This window comes from Cherax quadricarinatus, chromosome 11 (genome assembly GCF_038502225.1).
Source record: "Cherax quadricarinatus isolate ZL_2023a chromosome 11, ASM3850222v1, whole genome shotgun sequence".
Taxonomy (NCBI): Eukaryota; Metazoa; Arthropoda; class Malacostraca; order Decapoda; family Parastacidae; genus Cherax; species Cherax quadricarinatus.
The window spans coordinates 47,085,818-47,110,098 of record NC_091302.1 but is presented as its reverse complement, the minus strand read 5'-3'; the positions used below and the strand labels follow the sequence as shown (position 1 = coordinate 47,110,098).

The window sequence follows — 24,281 nt, the reverse complement described above, 5'->3', positions numbered from 1 at the left end:
AATTAAGATATTGTTAAGGTATTACTGTATGGGTCACTACAGGATTCAGTTCAGTTATTACATTGATGGGGAGGAACTAAACGTGTCAGGGTCAAACAGCGTCTTGGAATGGGAAGTAATCAGGTTCGATCCTAGGAAGGGAAGGGTACCTCTAATTCCTTAGATCAAGAACTTTCCATCGACATCAAAACATCTCCCTTGAAGAGGCTGAGATCAGCTAAAACAGAAAACGAAGTGTAATAAAAAAACAGAGCTGCATGTAGAGGCGGGGCTGAGGTGAGGCGGTGAAGGTAGTGCTGCTCAGACCAGTGTGTGTGGTGGTATACTCTTGGTCTGCCTCCCTCAAACCTTCTCAAATGCGTTTGTGGAAAATTCTCGTGGCTTAAGTCCATCTAGCATTGGTGGTTAGTGTGCAACTCTGCGAGTTAGCAGTTCACAGGCTCAGCAGCCGCTAGCAATAAGTGCTTGCTGAGGTGACCGTAGTGATGCACATCTGTGGAAACAGGATTTTCATACGGGGGATTTACCTTTTGCATTAACTTATCAATCTGTCACTGCCACCAACACCAGGGGGAAAGCTAAAGCTCCTGTTTACTAGACATTCGGGGAAAATAAGCAATGTCTATTCTAGTTAGGTCTGTGAATAAGCAAAATTGTGATTTTTAATATTGAAGTTTAAGCCACTTGAATCTCTTGATAAGACAAGTGGTGGAGGGATGAGCTCTTTCAGTGTGATGGATGGCAGAGGAAGTGTAGTGGCTGCTTGCTGCCTCACAAGCTATTAATGATGACATTGCACTAGTAATAGTAGATAGTCTTTTTAGTATGATAATAAGATGTTATCTTCATTATAGAATAATAAGAAATACTATAACCTTTATATAATAATAAGGTAAAAGGACCCCAATGGAAATAAGTCACTCTGTCTGACTTTTTTGGGTTATCCTAGGTTCTCTACACATGTTGCAATGTATGATAATTCTATGTAACTATTTGTGTATACCTGAATAAACTTACTAGTCAGGTTACTAGTTTGCACTCTAGGCACGAGGATGAATTCTTTTAGTTCCTGGAGCTCTTAATTACCGTTTTCACAGCAATTCCCATTGGAATTGTAAAGTTTAAATTATTATTATTATTATCAAAAGAGCGCTAAGCCACAAGGGCTATACAGCTGTAAAGTTTAAAATGCCCTGTACTGTGTAGCTACAGTATTTATCATGCTGAAGCATATTACTATAGTACAATAGACCCTCAATTTAATGGACTTCAATTTAACAGACTTTGGAACTCTGAGACAAATGCCACTGGGTCATTTGATTCAGAAACAAAGTTAATTACAGTATTGTATGATCATGGTCAGATAATGTCATCTGTACCCTATCACTATTATTGGCTTTTCCCCACCCACTCTTCTCTTGATTAGTTTATTAAATTGAGGGTTTACTCTTCAAGCATTACTTTTAGAGTCAACTGGTGTGGCAGTGACAAGCTGTCAGTGTGCAACATGATTTAAGTGGCAAGTGATGGTTATTATGGTATTGATGATGTCCTGACATCATATATGAGGGGCCACCATCAAGTGTGAACTTAGCTATGCCCCTGGTGTGACCCAGAGAAAGAAAGAGACTTGTGTAACCTGTCGATTAGGCAGTCACCATGGGTCCTGAAGGCTCTGCCTCCTTCTTGCATATGGGTGATATTGTATCCCTTTATGCAGAAGGTAGTGTATCAGGATTCATCAGCACCCTTGGGTAAGTTTTATGATACAGCACACGATTTTAATATTATTTATGATTATTTTTAATAATGAAAATAGCTAGTCAGTAATTGTACAGAAAAACTACAATTCAATATACATGATGCATGCACCATATGTCTTCTGCTATGAAAATCTGTTTTGTAACTAGCATACTGTATTGCTTTAAAAATGTTCTGGAATCAAATTTTAGTAATTTTTTTTCTCCTTGAAAACCTTGTGCAGAATGGGGGTTAAGCAAGTTTATTTTTGTACAGGTACATGTAAGTAAAATTGGGTAGGTTGATGTTGTGGCCAGAGAAGTGGCAGATGCAATTCAAAGCAATAGTGTAGATGTTTGTCAAAGTGATTGAAAAAAAAATAATTAAGAGTTAGCAAGAATTTAAAACCAAGACAACAGAGCACTGAGTGTTCACAATAAAGCTAATAGAATTGTTGGCTTCATATCAAGAAGTGCAAGAGGGCCTCGCTGATACAGCAAGTTAGGTTCTGAGCTAGCCAACTCAGCTCACACACTGAGGTCTGGAGTTCGAATCTCCCCTGGTACGGCTGGTAAACATTAGGGACATGTTTCCATATGACACCTGCTGCCCATGTTCACCCATCAGTATGAAATGGGTACCTGGGTGTTAGTCGACTGGTGTTTACCTGGAGAGAGAGTTTACCTGGAGAGAGTTTCGGGGGTCAACGCCCCCGCGGCCCGGTCTGTGACCAGGTCGCATCCTGTGTAGGTCGCATCCTGGGACAAAACTGACCCAATTTGCCCGAAATGCTCAGTACAGCAAGCGGCTTTCTATATACAGTGGTCCCTCAATTATCGTCTATAATCCATTCCTGGAAGTGGGACTATTATCGAAATAGGCGATTTTCGATTCAATTTTCCTCATAAGAAATAATGTGAATACAATTAATCCGTTCCTGACACCCAGAAGTATTAAAACAAAAAAATTTTACATGAAATAAGATGTAGTACATAAACAATACAATGGCACATGATGAATGAAACATTAACAGCATAACACTTACCTTTATTGGCGATTCTTCTTAGTGTATGGAAGACTGGAGGAGGAGAGACATTGAATTACTGTTTGGAAGGGGAATCCCCTTCCATCAACACCTCAAGTACCAAGTGCTTTTCTGGGGTTACTTCTCTTCTCTGTTTCTTAATGCTGCTAGGACCAGCTTGAGAGTCACTGGAGTCCTGTCTTGCAAAAAAACTGTCCAGAGAGCTCTGTTTCTGGCATCTCTTTAAAACTTCCCTAAAATGGGCCAAGACTCTGTCACTGTACAAGTTGCCAATATGGCTTGCAACATCCTTCTCAGGGTGATGTTTCTCCATAAATCTTTCCATCCTACCCCACATTTCAAAAATCTCCTTAATTTCTGAAGAAGGCACCTTCTTCCATCTCTCTTCCTCCTCCTCTGCAGCAAGATTCTGAGCTGCGATCTGTTGCTCTTCCTGCTGAAACTCTTGCTCCTTTCATATTGTTCAATGATGTTTTTCTTAAATTCAATCGTATTTCTCACCTTTACCAAAGGTTTGGCACTAGGAGCTTTCTTTGGAGCCATGGTAGCTTATTTAGCACTTGCAAGCACTAAAATGAATGGAATATTATGAAATATTTCGTATGAACATGTGAGGGGACAGTCGCTTACTGGTAAACAATGGCACACTGGCTGGGAATAGTTCAGAGCCATGAGTACGCGTCCAGGACGAAAGACGATTAGCGAGTTAACGGACCATTTGCGAGCCAATGTTTAGACGAAATAACGGGGCTACCTGTATTTCCGAAATGGACGACTTTCGGGCCGGACGATTATTGAGGGACCACTGTAGTAGTATGTTGTTGGTGTCAGCTAGGTCTGTATACCATGTACATGTACTTGTAGTAAATAAAGATATTAATATTAATATTATTAATTGATGTCAGCTAGGCCTATATACCATGTACATGTACTTGTAGTAAATAAAGATATTATTATTACTGTTGTAAAGCGAAAATTGCTGTAAAGTGAAACATATACTTTTTCCCTTTTAAATTCATATAACAGCCTAATAACATGGTTTACACTATCATGTAAGTGAGCAATAGAGCTAGGCCTAAAAACTGCATGTACATACAATACACACATTGCTTACCTTAAAATATTTTCATCCTTAGCTTATAGTGAATAGTGAATATATTTATTGTAGGAAGTCTGATTAAATGAAGAATAGGTATAGTAATTGAAAACTACTGCATCAGCGAAACACCGTAACGTGAAGCACTGTAAAGTGGGGCCCACTTTTATAATAGAAGCCCTGATGTTATAGTACTTCATCTTTATGTATCTTTGGTTAGACCTCATTTAGATTATGTTGCTCAGTCCTGGTCTCCATATTACTGTATGGACATACATGCACTTGAACGTACGTATACAGAGGATGACGACGACGTTGATTTCGTGTATTAGAAACTTTTCCTATGAAAACAGGTTGAAAGCATTGAACTTGCACTCTTTGGAAAGGCATTGAACTGGGGAGATATGATTGAAGTGTATAAATGGAAAACAGGAATAAATGGAGGGAATATACAGTTCCTGAAAACTGTGCTACCCATCATTTCTGTGATTTATGGAGTGAAAAGCACATTGGAAAAATAGGGTGATGTTTCTCTGACCTCCCATAGCAGTACTGCAAAATATAATACTACTTTCTCTACCTAATTTGTTGATGAGCATGCTCTGTCATATACCTGAACTCTAGTGAGGTTCAGGCAGTTAAAAGGAAGAGTACATGTAGCTAAAAAAAACGGCACCACCAGGCCATGGTGCCCCGTGGCCTGGTGGCTAAAGCTCTCACTTCACATGGCAAGGGTCTGGGTTTGATTCCCAGTGAGGGTAGAAACATTGGGTGTGTTTCTTTACATTGGTTGTCTGTTCCCCATCAGTGAGATGGGTACCTGAGTGTTAGGCAACTGGTGTGGGTTGCATCCTGGGACAAAACTGACCTAATTTGCCTGAAATGCTCTGCATAAACAAGTGGCTTTCTATATAGTAAGTCAATGATGTCAGCTAGGCCTGTATACCTTGTACATGTACTTGTAGAAATAAAGATATTAACATCCTAAAGCAAGTGGAGAGGGTAGCTGTGGCCCTACTGGGCTGAAGTTGATTGTTGGGGGTTGGTGATGTGATGTTGAAGGGTGGGGATCTTGTTGATTGAGCTTTGTTAGTTCATTGTTGCAGTGAAGTTCTTATATATTTTGTCATATGCTGCTGGTTTGTTTTACCATGCAGTTCTTTTTAAGTTCACTGCACATTCTAATCATTCAGTAATTAAGAACTAAATGTGCACTCATTTTTGAGCTGTCCTTCCTTCTCACACAGTTTTATAGTTTGATAAAGCTTTCCCCAATAATGTAAAGCTTCACTTTTATGAACATCCAATTAACGGATTTTGGAAAGAACAGACAAAATCCACTGGGTAAATTAATTTTGGAAACAGTGGACAAAGTCAGCTGGGTACAGAATTATCCATTGTGAGGGCAAATAATGAACAAATTATGGAAGTAAATGACATAATCCACTTGTACAAAATTCTCTTATTGTCACAGCAAAATGATCTCGTCTGTCTACTCGTAGAAGTAAGTCAAATTGCTATACTGTAGTATTGGCGCCTTTATTTTCAGTGTTTATTATTGTATTATGTATACAGTAGAGTACTGTAGTTTTTCCTTTTTTTTTTTTTTTTAACCCTTTGAGGGTCGACAGGCCAAAAATATGAAATTTGATGGAAAACTTACGGAATTATGCTCTCGCGAATTTAGCGGTCTGGGCGATGTTTACGGATCGGCGATTTTGCCCACTTTGAGCCCCATTTTCGGCCAGTTCCACTGTACTAGTCGACAAAAAACATAAATATTTCGCTAGAACTCCATTTTTTCTATTGAATGAGTGCAAGAAACCACCCATTTACCAATTTCAACTATCCAGTACAGTGGTCAGAATTTAGCAATTTTGCCAATTTCACACAAATTTCAAAAGATGCCAGTTTCCGAATAGGGTCCAGAACAAACAAGAAATACATTCCTGGCACTAAAATGACATTTCCTCTGTTCATTAGTCAGGTCTCAAGGCCCCACCTACAATCTTTTGCTTTCCACTTTGAATTTTTCTTCTCACAAAAAATAGAAGATTTACTGTTATGCAGACTACTGCATTAGTGTAAAAAATGGTATGAATCATATTGGCGCACTTGCAAAAGAATATTAGTCTCACCAGTTGACGTGTATTGGACGCTTGGCATGATTTGTTTACTTTTGAACTTTGGTAAAAATCGAACATTTCTGCTACTTTGAGCTCAATTTCAAGGTACTTTTCATTGTAAAACCAGTCAAAATCATCTCGATTTCTATGATATGCCGTCCATTCTATAAAATGAGACCAAGAAAACTAGAATACAACAATAAATACCATACGAAAATACAGTGCAAAGTCACTGTTTTATTCCAAAAAAATGGTCAAAGTTTTTTTTTTCTCATTGTGCACTGTGTGCTGCAGGATTTTTTTTATACTGTGCACACTGACCACATAGACCCATTCTTTCATATGGAGGCCTACCAGCTTTCTCCCACTAGATTTGAGGGCGCTAGAATTTAGGCGTATTAGTACGTCAAAAACCCTGCGTCGTAAGCCGTACTAGTACGTCCGAAACCCTCAAAGGGTTAACATTCACATTTCAAGTCCCTCTTCACGAGGACAGCCAAGAGCTAACTGCATTCTCCACTCCTACAGGTCATTATCACTTCCTCTGTATGGCGTTTGGATTACGATCCTCCCCTATTACGTTCTCAAGGCTCATGACTAATATCTTTAGAGGTCTCATAGGTAATGCACTTATGGTGTACTTAGATGACGTAATCGTCATGTCTAAAGACGTGGATACACACTTGAAAAGACTTGATGTAGTACTTGGTAAGCTTGAAGAAGCCAATTTAAAGATCAAACTGTCTAAATGTCAATTTTTCAGATCAGAAATTAAGTTTCTTGGTCACGTAGTCACTCCTAGACGGGTTACGACTGACCAAAGTAAAGTAACTGCAGTACTAAATTTTCCAACACCCAAGACTGCTGATGCCGTAAGATCCTTTGTGGGCTTAGCAGGTTTTTATAGATCTTTCATTGCCAATTTTTCTTCCATAGCTGCTCCTCTAACTGAGTTGCTTAAGAAAGATGCTCCTTTTGTTTGGACCTTCCGTCAAGAAAGAGCATTCCAAACTCTAAAAGAAAAACTAACATCTGCTCCAATTTTGAAATTTCCAGATTTTTCTAAGCCCTTCTATCTGACAACTGATGCTAGTTAGTTCTATTGGCATAGGTGCTGTACTAGCTCAGAAGACTGATGGCAAGTACAACGCAGTTGCATTTGCTAGCCGAGTCCTTATGAAGGCTGAACATAATTATACAGTAACTGAGCAAGAAGCTTTAGCGTAGTATGGTCTTTAAAGCACTTCCGAGACATTATTTATCAGTACTCTGTTCATGTCTTGACAGACCACGCTCCACTGATACGTTTATTCCAGAACAAACAACCTACTGGAAGGTTAGCCAGATGGACCTTGACTATCCAAGAGTTCAATCCCACCTTTGAACACTTACCTGGCAAGTCAAATGTAGTCGCAGATGCCTTATCGCGACAGGTTAGTATAGTAACTGCAGACCCTCCATTTAGTGCTGAGGATGTAAAGAATGCTCAACGAACAGATCCCATGTGGTCTGGTGTGATTCGATTCCTGCTCCAGGAAGATCTTATTCTGACTGTGAAGCCACCAGCACCCATCAGTGACTTTGTTATGAACCAAGAATTACTGTATTGAACAGCCGAGTTGGGTACTCCTAGCAGAAGAGTTTACCAGTTAGTAATTCTACAGTCACTAGTAAATGTAGCCTTACAGCTAGTTCACGATGTACCAGGTGTTGCACACCCTGGTATGGATCGTTCAGTAAAACAAGCCAGATTGAAATACTTTTGGCCTCGTATGGCAACTGATATTTCAGAGTATGTTAAGAAATGTAGTGTCTGCATGCAACATAAAGGTAATGCTAATGGTCCTAATCCAATCCAAGTATATCCAACCACTAGCGAACCATGGGAAAGAGTTGCGCTAGATTTGTTAACTAATTTCCAATGTTCCCTCCAGGGCAACAAACATCTATGTGTTATGGTAGACTATTTCACCAGATATTGTGAGTTAGTTCCTATTGCAGATAAGACTGCCGAGACAGTAGCTAAAGCGTTTAAAGAATGCATTATCTGCAGGCATACCACCCCCAAGTCCCTAGTAACAGATAATGGAGGTGAATTCTGTAATGAGATTCTTGAAAATTTGTGCACCTTGTACAAGATCTCTAAATCCACCATTGTTCCTCATCATCCTGCCAACAATGGGTTAGCGGAACGAACCAATAAGAAAGTACTTGATGTCTTGAGAGCCACTATCAATCCCAACAGTGACACTTGGGATGAAGTTATACCTGATGTGCAGTGTGCTATAAATTCTGCTTACAATGTTTCTATAGGTGACACTCTACATAATGCATTGTATGGTGTAGATAAACGTTTGCCTTATGAGTTGCTATATTCTAATCCGAAGCCAAATTACAACCCTGATGATTTCATAGCAACTCGTACCAGCTTAGCTCAAAGTGTCTTTAGAAGAATCCGTGAAACACTTATAAATCAACAGCAGAATTTACAAGAGTCGCAAACACTCGAGCAAAGCCATCCAAAATCAAAGTAGGTTCGAGAGTTATGCTGACTAACTTTAACAAAACGTCTGCAATGCCTAAGCTTGATCAAAAGTTTGTTGGTCCTTATCGAGTAGTTGAACATATCACTGGTAATAAGTATAAGGTTAGAGAAATTAGTACTGGTCAGTATAAAGAATCGCATTTAGATCATATGAAATTAATATGTGATGATAATGATGCTCCAACCCAGACTAATGTGACAGACTCTGACAATCCTCCTGATCCTGTACTCTCTACCTCTGATACTCAGTCAGACGATCAACCTGAATGTCGTTATTCCCTACGTACACGACAAGTATTGAGAAATCCTCAAGTATCATTTGTAACTACCAATTCAGATTTGCCTCAAATACAGCATGAGTTAGCCAGTGCAACAGAGTTTGATCCTCCCAGAGATGACACCCATTCTGCATATATCAATCTCACCCTAGCAGAGTTGGGGTTAAATGTAAATAACCTGTATAGATGAATAATTACAGTATCAACTTATCAGTATTCAAGAATTTTTTTTTTGTGTTCACGTTCTCTCCGAATTCTGAGAGTTAACAGTCTAGATTTGAGTGCACCGAATCTGCCTTTCTGTTAAACACTTCTTTCTTTGTAGATATTCCTTCCTCAGAATCCATAGATCACATGAATACAGATCGATCGATCAAATTTTTTTTTATCACTTCTATTGTATTTGATGAGTTGTGCTATATTATACCTTGTATTGCATTACAGTTTTATTACAGTTTCAATTACGTAAGCTTCCATTCCAATATTCTACTTATGTATGTTATAATGTTCAATTGTTGTGTACTTTGACATTGTATAGAATCAGCCCAAGCAGCACACCTGCCGTCTCTAGTTTGTATTAGTTGTATGTCGGGACGACATACGTTAGTGTCGCCGAGCTCTCAGTAGTAGTACCAGTTCCTAGCAACCAGTTGCCAGTAACCAGTGTACCAGGAAATGACTCACTACCAACCGTCTGTGTGAATCATTGACTGTATTCATATTGCTGCTGACCATAGCAGGATTTCAAACACCCTCACCTGTAGGCACTATGGGTTAGTCGACGATAGGCAGGAGAGAGAGACAGGTCGGCTGTTGGCGCTTTCCATACTTCCCGTTATATATTATACGTACTACCAGCCTACGTGAGTATTTTTACCCATCCACGTATCGAAAACCCACATGACACACTGGGATGGCCCAATAGTAGAGAATATAGCCTCAATAATGCTTCAGTGTGTGTCAGGGAAGGATAGAGCCCGCATCCTTGTAGTCAGAGCTCCTCACGCAGGGGACTTTCTATTGGCTGTTCCCAACTCCAGCCTTGGCACACGCCTCGGCCCACAGACCATCCACATTGATGTTGCCCTTCGACTTGCAGCCCCTATTCGCCAAACACAGGTGTATTTGTGGTAGTGAAGCAGCAGACCGATTCAGGTACCATGTTTTTGTATGTTGTAAATCTGAGGGAAAGATTGCAAGACCTGAAGAGGTTAATAACATTATCAAGAGGAGCCTCACAACAGTCGGATGCCCAGCAGTAAGGGAGCCACCCCAGCTATGCAGATATGATGGCAGCCAAAAGTGTCCAGATGGTATCACCTTTCAAACCTGGACTGATGGCAAGCAGGTGGTGTGGGACACACACATGTGCATCTACCTTGGCTGATACCTATCTCCAATACACCAGGGAGGAAGGAGGGGCAGCTGCCAGCTTCAGGGAGTACCAAAGGTCGAGAAAATACAGAGAACTTGCCCATCATTATATGTTAGTTCCCAAAGGCTCAGAGATCCTTGGCTCATGGGAAAAGAGTGCATCTAAGCTCCTCAAGAAGCTAGACAAAAGACTTAACAGGGTAACTAGGGATCCCAGGGCAGCTAGTTTTCTGTTCCAGCAACTCAGTGCTGCTGTTCAGAGAGGTAATACCTGCTGTATTTTGGGCACGTGTCCCAGCTCTGAGGAGCTGGATGAGATTTTCGCATTATAGTTAGTAACAAACACGTAACAATATGCATTAGACATGTATCTTTCACACCTCATGTACTGTATATGCACTGTATATGCCATCTTTATATCAACAATGTATCTCATAAATCTTTTGTACCATGTTATGTAATAAAATATGCCTATCGGTAAAAAAAATTGAAAAGATGGCGTGGTAGGGGAAGAGTGGAATATTCAAATGGCTTCAGGAAGGATACAGGTATAAATTAGATTAAAATTTTAATGTGCAGTGGTGGTATGGTAATTACACCATGTATGATATTGTACTTATGTGTACCTGTGACTAAATAAATTTACTTACCAAAAGTAAAAGTTCAAAGATGAGTTACAAAATTAATCCCAGAGCTAAAAAAAAAAAAAAAAAAAAAAAAGTTATGAAAAGAAGGTGAGCATTGGACATGCTACCTTTGGTTGACAGCAAAAAAGAAGACACAAAAATTATGGAAAAATATGGAAGAATAGTTAGTTTAATCTGATAGCTTTATTATGGACCCCCACACCATCTTGTCAGCAGTTTTATAAGCTTACAGAGGCACATAATAGGTCCTCAATGCTGTGACCCCTTGTGAATTTAGCACTTAGTTTTGATTGTAATAACATAATAGGTCCGGCAACTGGGGGCTTCAACATTTTGTTTGCTAAGCTAGTTAACAGTAGTAATGAACTATTAACAGAAGTGTTTACATAATTCATGAATTCCCTCAAATAAATAATGTAGTGAAGGTACATAATATTCAAAGTTACAGGGACATTGGGCCATGGGACTGGCAAAGGTGATAGATTAAGCAAGTCACAATGGCTCACAGGTCACAGGATGAGTTATTTATAGTTGGCAAAGTTTGTGTTCTCTACAATTTTGGTTAGTACTGTATAGCATTTTGTCATTGTGACTGGAGTGTTTCAGTTAAGACATTTCTTGAACATGTATGAGTAAGTTGTCTCAATTTTTTTCATATCAAGTACAGTGGTCCCTCAATAATCGTCCGCCCTGAAAGTCGTCCATTTCGGAAATAGTCCTGTTATTTCGTCTAAACATTGGCTCGCAAATTGTCCGTTAACTCGCTAATAGTCCTTCGTTCGGGACGCGTACTCACGCTCTGAGTCGCCTGGGCCTTCCCTTCCCAGCCAGTGTGTCATTGTTTACCAGTGAGCGACAGTCCCCCTCACTTGCTCCAACACAATATTTCATAATATTCCATTGATTTTAGTGCTTGCAAGTGCTAAATAAGCTACCATGGCTCCAAAGAAAGCTCCTAGTGCTAAGCCTTTGGTAAAGAAGGTGAGAAATACGATTGAATTTAAGAAAAACATCATTGAACAATATGATAGTGGCATACGTGTGGGCGAACTGGCCAGGATGTATAACAAATCCCGTACAACCATATCTTCCATCATAGCCAAGAAAAAGGAAATCAAGGATGCTGTTGTTGCAAAGGGGGTAAATATGCTGACAAAAATGAGATCACCAATACTCGAAGATGTTGAGAAGTTATTATTGGTGTGGATAAACGAGAAGCAATTAGCAGGAGATAGTCTTATGACGTCGCTTATTTGTGAAAAGGCTAGGCAATTGCATGACGATTTGGTAACGAAATTGCCTGCAACTAGTGGTGATGCGAGTGAATTTAAGGCCAGCAAAGGCTGGTTTGAGAGATTTAAGAAGCGTACTGGCATACACAGTGTGGTAAGGCATGGTGAGGCTGCCAGTTCTGACAACAAAGCAGCTGAAAAATATGTGCAGGAATTCAAGGAGTACATAGAGACTGAAGGACTGAAACCTGAACAAGTGTTCAATTGTGACGAAACAGGCATCTTTTGGAAGAAAATGCCAAAGAGGACCTACATTACTCAGGAAGAAAAGGCACTGCCATTACACAAGCCTATGAAAGACAGGCTGACGCTAATGTTCTGAGCTAATGCTAGTGGGGATTTCAAAGTGAAGCCGTTACTAGTGTACCATTCTGAAAATCCCCGAGTGTTCAAGAAAAACAATGTTATGAAGAGTAAATTGTGTGTGTTTTGGAGATCTAATAGTAAGGCATGGGTCACAAGGGACATTTTCGTCGAGTGGTTCAATGAAGTGTTTGGCCCTAGTGTGAAGAATTACCTCCTGGAAAAGAAATTGGATCTCAAGTGCCTCCTAGTAATGGACAATGCACCTGCTCATCCTCCAAACTTGGATGACCTGATTCTGAAGGAGTTTGGGTTCATCACAGTAAAGTTCTTACCCCTGAATACCACTCCTTTCCTCCAGCCCATGGACCAGCAAGTCATTTCAAACTTTAAAAAGCTTGACACCAAAGCAATGTTTGAAAGGTGCTTTAATGTGACCTCAGACACTCACTTGACCCTAAGAGATTTTTGGAAAGAACACTTCAGTATTGTCCATTGTGTAAACCTTATAGGTAAGGCTTGGGAGGGAGTGACTACCAGGACTTTGAACTCTGCTTGGAGAAAATTGTGCCCAGATTGTGTCCACAAGAGGGATTTTGAAGGGTTTGAGGCAGCCCCTGATGAGCCTATGTCAGTTGTGAACTCTACTGTCGCACTGGGGAGTTCCATGGGGTTGGATGTGAGTTTGGAGGATGTGGAAGAGTTGGTGGAGGACCACAACAAAGAGCTAACCACTGAGGAGCTGCAAGAGCTTCAGCAGGAAGAGCTACAGATTGCAGCTCAGAATCTTGCTGCAGAGGAGGAGGAAGAGAGATGGAAGAAGGTGACTTCTTCAGAAATTAAGGAGATTTTTGAAATGTGGGGTAGGATGGAAAGATTTATGGAGAAACATCACCCTGAGAAGGATGTTGCAAGCCATATCGGCAACTTGTACAGTGACAGAGTCTTGGCCCATTTTAGGGAAGTTTTAAAGAGACGCCAGAAACAGAGCTCTCTGGACAGTTTTTTGCTAGACAGGACTCCAGTGACTCTCAAGGTGGTCCTAGTGGTATTAAGAAACAGAGAAGAGAAGTAACCCCAGAAAAGCAATTGGTACCCGAGGTGTTGATGGAAGGGGAAGAAGAATCGCCAATAAAGGTAAGTGTTATTCTGTTAATGTTTCATTCATCATGTGCCACTATTGTTTATGTACTACATCTATATTTCATGTAAAAAAAATTTTTGTTTTAATACTTCTGGGTGTCAGGAACGGATTAATTGCATTTACATTATTTCTTATGGGGAAAATTGATTCGAAAATCGTCTATTTCGATAATAGTCCCACTTCCAGGAACGGATTATAGACGATTATTGAGGGACCACTGTATACATGTATAATGATGCAGGGCAGGACATGAGAATAGTTCTGCTGGTAAGTTTAAAAAACTGAATAAGAGCAAAAACTAAGGATGTCATACCTAACAGAAGAGGTACAAAGGGAACAAAGGGGCCATACAGGATATTGCAAGAAACCCAAAATATTTTTATTCCTATGCAAAATCCAAGCTAAGAACTACCTAAGAACTAAATGACAGCAAGGTAGAAAATACAGAAATATTTTTCATTCCAGCAGAAGGCCATGCAGACCAACCAACTGACATTAGTACAAATCCCATAGATTTTAAAAAAAAAAGATGGACAACATTCCCACTCACTCAGCACCTGGACCAGATTCATGGAATGCTCTATTTATAAAGAAGTGCAAAGTACCATTAGCATAAGCCCTTAGTATTCTTTGGAGAAAGAGCTTAGATCTAGGTGAAATACCGGAGGCCTTAAAGAGTGCAGACATAGCTCCTTTGCATAAGGGAGGTAGTAGAGCACTAGCTAAAAAAAACTTCTCACATCGTAAAGAGTGATGAGACGGTAGACTACAAAGTTCATGGACCAGCACAACCAGTATAACCCGAACCAGCATGGTTTTAAAGGAGGACGATCATGCCTGTCACAGCTGCTGAACCATTATGACAGAATTACAGAGGCATTGGAAGATGACCAAAATGCAGATGTGATTTACACAGATTTTGCAAAGGCGTTTGACAAATGCGATCGTGGAGTGATAGCACACAAAATGAGGGCCATGGGCATTACGGGGATGGTAGGCAGATGAATTTTTGGGTTACTAACACACACAACATAAAAAGTAGTAGTGAACAGGGCAAGATCCAGCATCAGCGAGGTCAAAAGCTCAGTGCCCCAAGGCACTGTCGTGGCACCTCTGCTGTTTCTCATCCTCATAGCAGACAGATAAAAACACCCATCACTTTTGTATCATCATTTTCAGATGATGCTAAAATAAGCATGCAAGTCACAATGGTAGAGGACACTGAAAAAATTACAGGAAGACATAAGCAGGGTTTTCTGGTGGGCAGTGGAGAACAACATGACATTCAGTGGTGATAAGTTCCAGCTGCTTAGGTATGGAAAGAATAAATAACTCAAAAGGAACACTACATTACCTGGAGAGTACTTGAGGGCTTGGTCTCAAATCTGCACACTGCCATAACAACATACTGGAGTGAGAGATATGGGAGGAAGTGTAAAATAAACCCAGTGAGGAGCAGGGGTGTGGTGGGGACAATAAGGGAACACTGTATCAACATCCAGGGTCCCAGACTATTCAATATCTTACCAGAAGATATCCGAAACATGGCTGGAACAAGTGTAGAAGCCTTAAGTGGAAACTGGACAAGGATCTTCACCAGGTGCCAGATCAACCAGGCTGTGATGGATATGTGGGGCAGCAGGCCTCCAGCAGCAACAGCCTGGTTGACCAGGCAAGCACCAGACAAGCACCAGACAAGCCTGGCCCATGGCTGAGCTCAGAGAGTAGAGAAACTCTCGAAACCCTTCAAAGGTATATCAAAGGTAAGTTAGGTTTGTTGGTTGGTATACCTGGATACCTGGAAGGTGTTCTGGGGGTGAACACTCCTGTGGCCTGGTCTATGACCAGGCCTCATGGTGGATCAGGGCCTGATCAGCCAGTCAGTTACTGCTGGCCACACATAAACCAGCGTACGAACCACAGCCTGGTTTGTCAGGTACTGACTTTAGGTGTCTGTCCAGCTCCCTCTTGAAGATAGCCAGGGGTCTATTGGTAATCCCCCTTATGTATGCTGGGAAGCAATTCAAAAGTATATATATACACCCCCCCTGGGTTTTCTTCTATTTTCTTATTAGTTTTTGTTTATTTATTTATTTATTCATTTATTTAGTAATTTGAGCATACATACAGAGGTACAAAAAAATACAGGTAAGAGCAGCATGCCAAAGCCACTTGTATGCATAGCATTACGGGCTGGCTTAAAATTAACTTAAGATTAACTAAGCAATGATGTAATCAGTGATAAAACATTATTGTAAACAGATAACAATAAAGCACAAATGAGTATTGCAAAGACAGGTCATATGGTTGCATGCATTGCTGTACATTCAGTCGAATGGAGTATTCTGTTAGGTAGTGTATTTAAAAAATAACAAAGTTAGATTGGGTCTTAGGTTTAACATTTATGTGATGTAATTGTGAGAAACATTTAAGATATACAATTTATAAGGTTCAGTTATTCAGTATTTATTTGGTTTTGGGTTAGTAAGTGATCTTTGAGAAGAGACTTGAATTTATAAACAGGTAGTGTTTCTTTTATATTTACAGGTAATGAATTCCAGATTTTAGGGCCTTTTATGTGCATTGAGTTTTTGCATAGCGTGAAATGGACACGAGGAACATCAAAGAGTGATCTGTGCCTTGTGTTATGGTCATGTGTTCTGTTGAGGTTGGCAAGGAGATGTTTGAGGGGAGGTTTAATATCAGAGTTCAGTGTTCTATGTATGTATGTAATAGGTGCAGTAATAAGTATGGATGTTTTGTATGGTGAGTAGGTTTAGTGTTTTGAATACTGGTGGAGTGTGCTGCCTGTAGTGGGAATTTATCATCATTCTGACTGCAGCCTTTTGTTGGGTAATTAGTGGTCTGAGATGGTTACTTGTTGTTGAGCCCCATGCACAAATTCCATAGGTGAGATAGGGGTAAATAAGAGAGTGATATAGGGCCAGGAGGGCTGACTGTGGAGCATAGTACCGTATCTTCAATAGTATGCCTACAGTCTTGGAAATTTTCTTAGAACTTTGTTGTATATGTGTATGAAATTTGAGTCTATTATCAAGGTGGATTCCTAAGAATTTTCCCTCTGTTAGCTTTGTGATAGGTGATCCGTTTATCATTATGTTAAGAGGGACATCTGTAGCTCTGTTACCAAACTGAATGAAGTAGGTTTTGTCAATGTTTAGTGTAAGTTTGTTAGTCCTCATCCAGGTAGATATTTTCTGTAATTCGGTATTTACAGTATTGGCTAGCGTGACTGGGCTCGGGTGAGAGAAGACGTATGCAGTGTCATCTGCAAATAGTGTGGGTTTGAGTAATTGCGAAGCATTTGGTAAGTCATTTACGTATAAGAGAAAGAGAAGAGGGCCAAGGACACTTCCCTGTGGTACACCAACTGTAATTGGTTGTGCAGAAGAGTTTGCCCCATTTGCGTACACATATTGGCTTCTGTTGTTGAGGTATGACTTGAGGTAGTTGAGGGAGTGCCCTCTTATACCATAGTGTGACAATTTTATGTGGAGCAAGTCATGGTCAACTGTATCAAAAGCTTTACGTAAGTCAATGAAGATCCCCAGTGGGACTTCTTTTTTCTCTATTGCAGTGTATATATGTTCTAGCATGTGTATAATAGCATCATTAGTATTTTTATTAGGCCTGAATCCAAACTGGCAGGGGTTGAGTATGTTTTGGGAGATGAGGTAGGAGTAGATTTGTTTATGAATTAATTTTTCGAAGATTTTTGAGAGAGGGTGTAAGTTGGATATTGGCCTATAGTTATTCAACTCTGTTTGGTCTCCTCCTTTATGGATTGGGGTGACCCTTGTTATTTTGAGAACTGTAGGGAAGGTGGAGGATTCAATGGATTTGTTAACCCTTTCAGGGTCCGTCCCGTAGATCTACGGCTTTACGTTCAGGGTCCAAACCGTAGATCTACGCCATGAGCTCAGCTCACTCTGATAAACTGTGAGTGGTACATTTGGGCCTAGATATGAGAGAATACATCTATGTGGTATGTGTGCACCACATAAAACAGATCCTGCAGCACACTGTGTATAATGAGAGAAAAAAATGAAATCATGATTTTTCGATTAAAACAGCAATTTTGCAGTGTTTTTTCGTATGTTTTTTATAGTTGTATTTGCGATTTCTTGGTCTCATTTGATAGAATGGAAGACATATTACAGAAATAGAGATGATTTTGATTGGTTTTAGCACTGGAAATGGCTTGAAACTGAGCTCAAAGTAGCAGAAATGTTAAATTTTTGCCGATATTCAAGAGTAAACAAACGACCTCACACGTCTAATACACGTCAGCTGGTGGGTCTAATATACATTCACAAATATGGTGATGATATTTATACAATTATTACAGTATTGCATAACAGTAAATCTTCTATTTTTTGGTGTGAATAAAAATTCATTATGTGAATAAAAAATCAAAATGGAATTTATTTGTAAAGCCTCAAAACATAACTAATGAACAGAGGAAATGTTAGTTTAGTGCCAGGAATGCCTACATTGTTCATTCTGGACACTATTTTGAAATTGGAATATTTTGAACTTTGTGTTAAATTGGCCAAATTAACAATTTCCGATCACTTTATTTTGTAGTTGAAACAGTTGACTTGGCGATTTCTTGTGCTCAATCGATAGAATAGAAGTAATACTAGTGAAATAGCTAAGAATTTGGTTGATTGGAATAATGTAATTGGCCTAAAATGGGAGTCAAAGTCGGCAAAATCGCCGATTCGTAAATATCGCTGACACATCAAAATTCGCAAGAGCATAATTTCGCCAATTTTCCACCAAATTTCGTACTTTTTGTTTTATTACCTTCACAAAAAGATTCTCTACGATTTCATAAGAAAAAATAACAAATTTTTTTTTTGAAAATTCTTGGACATTGGTGCGTGACTCCAGATTTGGGCCTTGGACCCTGAAAGGGTTAAAGAGTGTTGCAATGATTGGTGATAGCACTTGTGACACTTTTTTGTATATAAAGGGTGGTAAGGTATTTAAATCTCCTGCCTTGGTTTTTAGTGTGTTGATAATAAGGGAGACTTCGTATGGGTTAGTCGGAGCTAGGAACAGTGTGTTCGGGTAGTTGCCAGTGAGGTAGTCATTTGGTGGGGTATCTGAGCTTGGGATTTTATTGGCAAGGTTTTGTCCTATAGTGGAGAAGAAATCATTGAGTCTGTTTGCTGTTTCTGTTGGTGGGAGTTGGGGTTCATCTGATTTTGCTAATTTTATTTTGCTATTTCGTGACATCTTTTTTGTTCCTAGAATTTCTGATAGGGTTTTCCAGGTCTTTTTTATATCACCTCGTAAGTTGGATAATCTGTTCTCATAATACAATTTTTTTGCCCTTCTTATCAGGCTGGTTAGGATTGACGAGTAACGTTTTGTTTGGTCTCTGGTTATGTGACCCATTCTGTACTGTTTTTCATATAGGTGCTTTGTATTTATGGATCTGAGAATGCTGGGTGTTAGCCAGGGACTGTTCAGTCTCTTAGCTGTCATCTGTTTAGTTTTTTTAGGGCAGTGCTTGTTATAGAGGTATTGGGTCTTTTTTAGAAAATGATTAATACATTCGTCAATATCTGTATAGATTTCTAGCTCAGTGTGCCAGTCAATGTTTGTTACTGCTGTTGTGAAGTTATTAATGGCTGCCTCATTGTGAAGTCTGAAGGTGACTTTAGTAGTGTCTTGGGGTAATTTACCAAGAGTTGTTATGAGGAAAGTAGGGTAGTGGTCTGTGGTATTATCTGTAATTATGCCTGATTTTAAAGGGGATATGGTGTTGGTCCAGATGTGGTCAAGTAGGGAAACACAAGTCTCTGTAACTCTTGTAGGTTTTGTTACTGTTGGTAGCAACATGCAGTTACTCATTGTGTTTGTGAATTCAGTAACGTGTGGGTCCTGGTCTTGCAGGAGATTTACATTGAAGTCACCTGAGAGTAGTAAGTGATCTCACTCATGTATTTTTTTTATTTTATTATCACACTGGCCGATTCCCACCAAGGCAGGGTGGCCCGAAAAAGAAAAACTTTCATCATTTACTCCATCACTGTCTTGCCGGAAGGGTGCTTTACACTACAGTTTTTAAACTGCAACATTAACACCCCTTCTTCAGAGTGCAGGCACTGTACTTCCCATCTCCAGGACTCAAGTCCGGCCTGCCAGTTTCCCTGAACCCCTTCATAAATGTTACTTTGCTCACACTCCAACAGCACGTCAAGTATTAAAAACCATTTGTCTCCATTCACTCCTATCAAACACGCTCACGCATGCCTGCTGGAAGTCCAAGCCCCTCGCACACAAAACCTCCTTTACCCCCTCCCTCCAACCTTTCCTAGGCTGACCCCTACCCCGCCTTCCTTCCACTACAGACTGATACACTCTTGAAGTCACTCTGTTTCGCTCCATTCTCTCTACATGTCCGAACCACCTCAACAACCCTTCCTCAGCCCTTTGGACAACAGTTTTAGTAATCCCGCACCTCCTCCTAACTTCCAAACTACGAATTCTCTGCATTATATTCACACCACACATTGCCCTCAGACATGACATCTCCACTGCCTCCAGGCTTCTCCTTGCTGCAACATTCATCACCCATGCTTCACACCCATATAAGAGCGTTGGTAAAACTATACTCTCATACATTCCCCTCTTTGCCTCCAAGGACAAAGTTCTTTGTCTCCACAGACTCCTAAGTGCACCACTCACCCTTTTCCCCTCATCAATTCTATGATTCACCTCATCTTTCATAGACCCATCCGCTGACACGTCCACTCCCAAATACAGTGGACCCCCGGTTAACGATTTTAATCCGTGCAAGAGGGGTAATTGTTATGCGAAATAATCGTTATGTGAATGAATTTTCCCCATAAGAAATAATGGAAATAAAATTAATCCGTGCAAGACACCCAAAAGTATGAAAAGAAATTTTTTTTACCACATGAAATGTTAATTTTAATACACACAAACTGAAAAAGGCATGCACACTTACATGACACTTACTTTTATTGAAGATCTGGTGATGATTGATGGGATGGGAGGAGGGGAGAGCATTATCTTCTTACTGTTTAGAAGGGGAATCCCCTTCCATTAGGACTTGAGGTAGCAAGTCCTTTTCTGGGGTTACTTCCCTTCTTCTTTTAATGCCACTAGGGCCAGCTTCAGAGTCACTGGACTTCTTTCGCACAAGATATCTGTCCATAGTGGCCTGTACCTCTCGTTCCTTTATGACTTCCCTAAAGTGTTTCACAACATTGTCAGTGTACAGGTTGCCAACACGGCTTGCAATAGCTGTGTGAGGGTGATTTTCATCCATGAAGGTTTGCACTTCAAGCCACTTTGCACAGATTTCCTTTATCTTTATAGTAGGCAACTTCTTCAATTTCTCTCTCCCCTCCTCTGAACCAGTTTCCCCAGGTCTGGCCTCTTGCTCTTGAAGTTGATCTATCAGCTCATCAGTGGTTAGTTCTTCATTGTCCTCCTCCACCAACTCTTCCACATCCTCCCCACTAACCTCCAACCCCAAGGACTTTCCCAATGCCACAATGGATTCCTCAACTGGCATAATCATCTCAGGGTTAGCCTCAAACCCTTCAAAATCCCTTTTGTCTACACATTCTGGCCACAGTTTCTTCCAAGCAGAGTTCAAGGTCCTCTTAGTCACTTCCTCCCAAGCCTTACCTATAAGGTTTACACAATTGAGGATATTAAAGTGATCTCTCCAAAACTCTCTTAGAGTCAGTTGAGTTTCTGAGGTCATTACAAAGCACCTTTCAAACAGAGCTTTTGTGTACAGTTTCTTGAAGTTGGAAATAACCTGCTGGTCCATGGGCTGCAGGAGAGGAGTGGTATTAGGAGGCAAAAACTTCACCTTAATGAAGCTCATGTCCCCATAAAGTCGCTCTGCCACGTCTGTAGGATGACCAGGGGCATTGTCTAACACCAGGAGGCACTTAAGTTCTAATTTCTTTTCAGTTAGGTAATCTTTCACATTGGGGGCAAATGCATGGTGTAACCAGTTATAGAAAAATTCCCTAGTGACCCATGCCTTACTGTTTGCCCTCCACAGCACACACAAATTATCCTTGAGGACATTCTTTTGCCTGAACGCTCTGGGAGTTTCAGAGTGATACACTAATAAAGGCTTCACTTTGCAATCACCAGTAGCATTGGCACACATGAGAAGAGTAAGCCTGTCTTTCATAGGCTTATGTCCTGGGAGTGCCTTTTCCTCCTGAGTAATGTAGGTCCTGCTTGGCATTTTCTTCCAGAACAGGCCTGTTTCATCACAATTAAACACTTGTTCAGGTTTCAGTCCTTCAGTTTCTATGTACTCCTTGAATTCCTGCACATATTTTTCAGCCGCTTTGTGGTCCGAACTGGCAGCCTCACCATGCCTTATCACACTATGGATGCCACTACGCTTCTTAAATCTCTCAAACCAACCTTTGCTGGCCTTAAATTCACTCACATCATCACTAGTTGCAGGCATTTTTTTAATTAAATCCTCATGCAACTTCCTAGCCTTTTCACATATGATCGCTTGAGAGACGCTATCTCCTGCTAGCTGTTTTTCATTTATCCACACCAATAAGAGTCTCTCAACATCTTCCATCACTTGCGATCTTTGTTTCGAAAACACAGTTAAACCTTTGGCAAGAACAGCTTCCTTGATTGTCTTTTTGGTGCCCACAATAGTAGCGATGGTTGATTGGGGTTTCTTGTACAACTTGACTAGGTCGGCGATACGCACTCCACTTTCATACTTATCAATGATCTCTTTCTTCATTTCAATGGGAATTCTCACCCTTATTGGTGTAGGGTTGGCACTAGAAGCTTTCTTGGGGCCCATGGTCACTTACTTTCCAGAAACAGCACCGAAAACACTGTAATAATACGAAATATTCCGAGTGTATGCTTGGATGTTACCGCGGAGGCTGGCTGGTAAACAACGGCACGGGCGGCACATGTGAGGCTGGCTGAGGGCGCACATTGGACGCGTCTCGGACGAAAATCGGTGAGCGGGTTTTTAATCGGTATGCGCGGCAAAAATTTTGCGATTAAAGTAAGCGGTATGCGAAATAATCGCTATGTGATGCCATCGTTATGCGGGGGTCCACTGTATCTGAATACATTCACCTCCTCCATACTCTCTCCCTCCAATCTGATATCCAATCTTTCATCACCTAATCTTTTTGTTATCCTCATAACCTTACTCTTTCCTGTATTCACTTTTAATTTTCTTCTTTTGCACACCCTACCAAATTCATCCACCAATCTCTGCAACTTCTCTTCAGAATCTCCCAAGAGCACAGTGTCATCAGCAAAGAGCAACTGTGACAACTCCCACTTTATGTGTGATTCTTTATCTTTTAACTCCACGCCTCTTGCCAAGACCCTCACATTTACTTCTCTTACAACCCCATCTATAAATATATTAAACAACCATGGTGACATCACACATCCATGTCTAAGGCCTACTTTTACTGGGAAATAATTTCTCTCTTTCCTACATACTCTAACTTGAGCCTCACTATCCTCGTAAAAACTCTTCACTGCTTTCAGTAACCTACCTCCTACACCATACACCTGCAACATCTGCCACATTGCCTCCCTATCCACCCTGTCATACGCCTTTTCCAAATCCATAAATGCCACAAAGACCTCTTTAGCCTTATCTAAATACTGTTCACTTATATGTTTCACTGTAAACACCTGGTCCACACACCCCCTACCTTTCCTAAAGCCTCCTTGTTCATCTGCTATCCTATTCTCCGTCTTACTCTTAATTCTTTCAATAATAACTGTACCATACACTTTACCAGGTACACTCGACAGACTAATCCCCCTATAATTTTTGTACTCTCTTTTGTCCCCTTTGCCTTTATACAAAGGAACTATGCACGCTCTCTGCCAATCCCTAGGTACCTTACCCTCTTCCATACATTTATTAAATAATTGCACCAACCACTCCAAAACTATATCCCCACCTGCTTTTAACATTTCTATCTTTATTCCATCAATCCCAGCTGCCTTACTCCCTTTCATTCTACCTACTGCCTCACGAACTTCCCCCACACTCACTACTGGCTCTTCCTCACTCCTACAAGATGTTATTCCTCCTTGCCCTATACACGAAATCACAGCTTCCCTATCTTCATCAACATTTAACAATTCCTCAAAATATTCCCTCCATCTTCCCAATACCTCTAACTCTTCATTTAATAACTCCTCTCCTATTTTTAACTGACAAATCCATTTGTTCTCTAGGCTTCCTTAACTTGTTAATCTCACTCCAAAACTTTTTCTTATTTTCAACAAAATTTGTTGATAACATCTCACCCACTCTCTCATTTGCTCTCTTTTTACATTGCTTCACCACTCTCTTAACCTCTCTCTTTTTCTCCATATACTCTTCCCTCCTTGCATCGCTTCTACTTTGTAAAAACTTCTCATATGCTAAATTTGAAACTACCCGTTGTTTTAGCTTCGATCACCCTACTAGGCAGACCGTTCCACTCATCAACTACCCCTATTACGAATGTTCATTTATACATTTTATTAGTGCTTTACATTTATTTGGCATTCTTTTCTGCTTGTAAATCTATATTTATGCGAGGGAAGTGACCCCTGAAGTGACCTAGAGTCCTTATGCAGGGGAATTCCCCTTCCAAACA

General features: G+C 40.4%; 1 protein-coding gene across 16 annotated transcripts in view; it reads left to right on the top strand.

The window, feature by feature from the left end:
* Positions 1–278: 278 nt before the first annotated feature.
* Itpr (Inositol 1,4,5,-trisphosphate receptor) overlaps positions 279–24,281 on the top strand; it is a 590,630-nt gene continuing 566,627 nt past the window's right edge. For 13 of the 16 annotated variants that reach the window (XM_070084086.1, XM_070084085.1, XM_070084080.1 and 10 more), the window contains exons 1-2: positions 279–404; positions 1,468–1,754. In XM_070084086.1, the coding sequence (XP_069940187.1) occupies positions 1,660–1,754 (95 nt within the window). In that variant the 5' untranslated portion in view covers positions 279–404; positions 1,468–1,659. Of the gene's footprint in view, positions 405–1,455; positions 1,755–24,281 lie in introns of all 16 variants that reach the window. The other 3 variants (XM_070084072.1, XM_070084074.1, XM_070084073.1) reach the window with 3 other exon arrangements.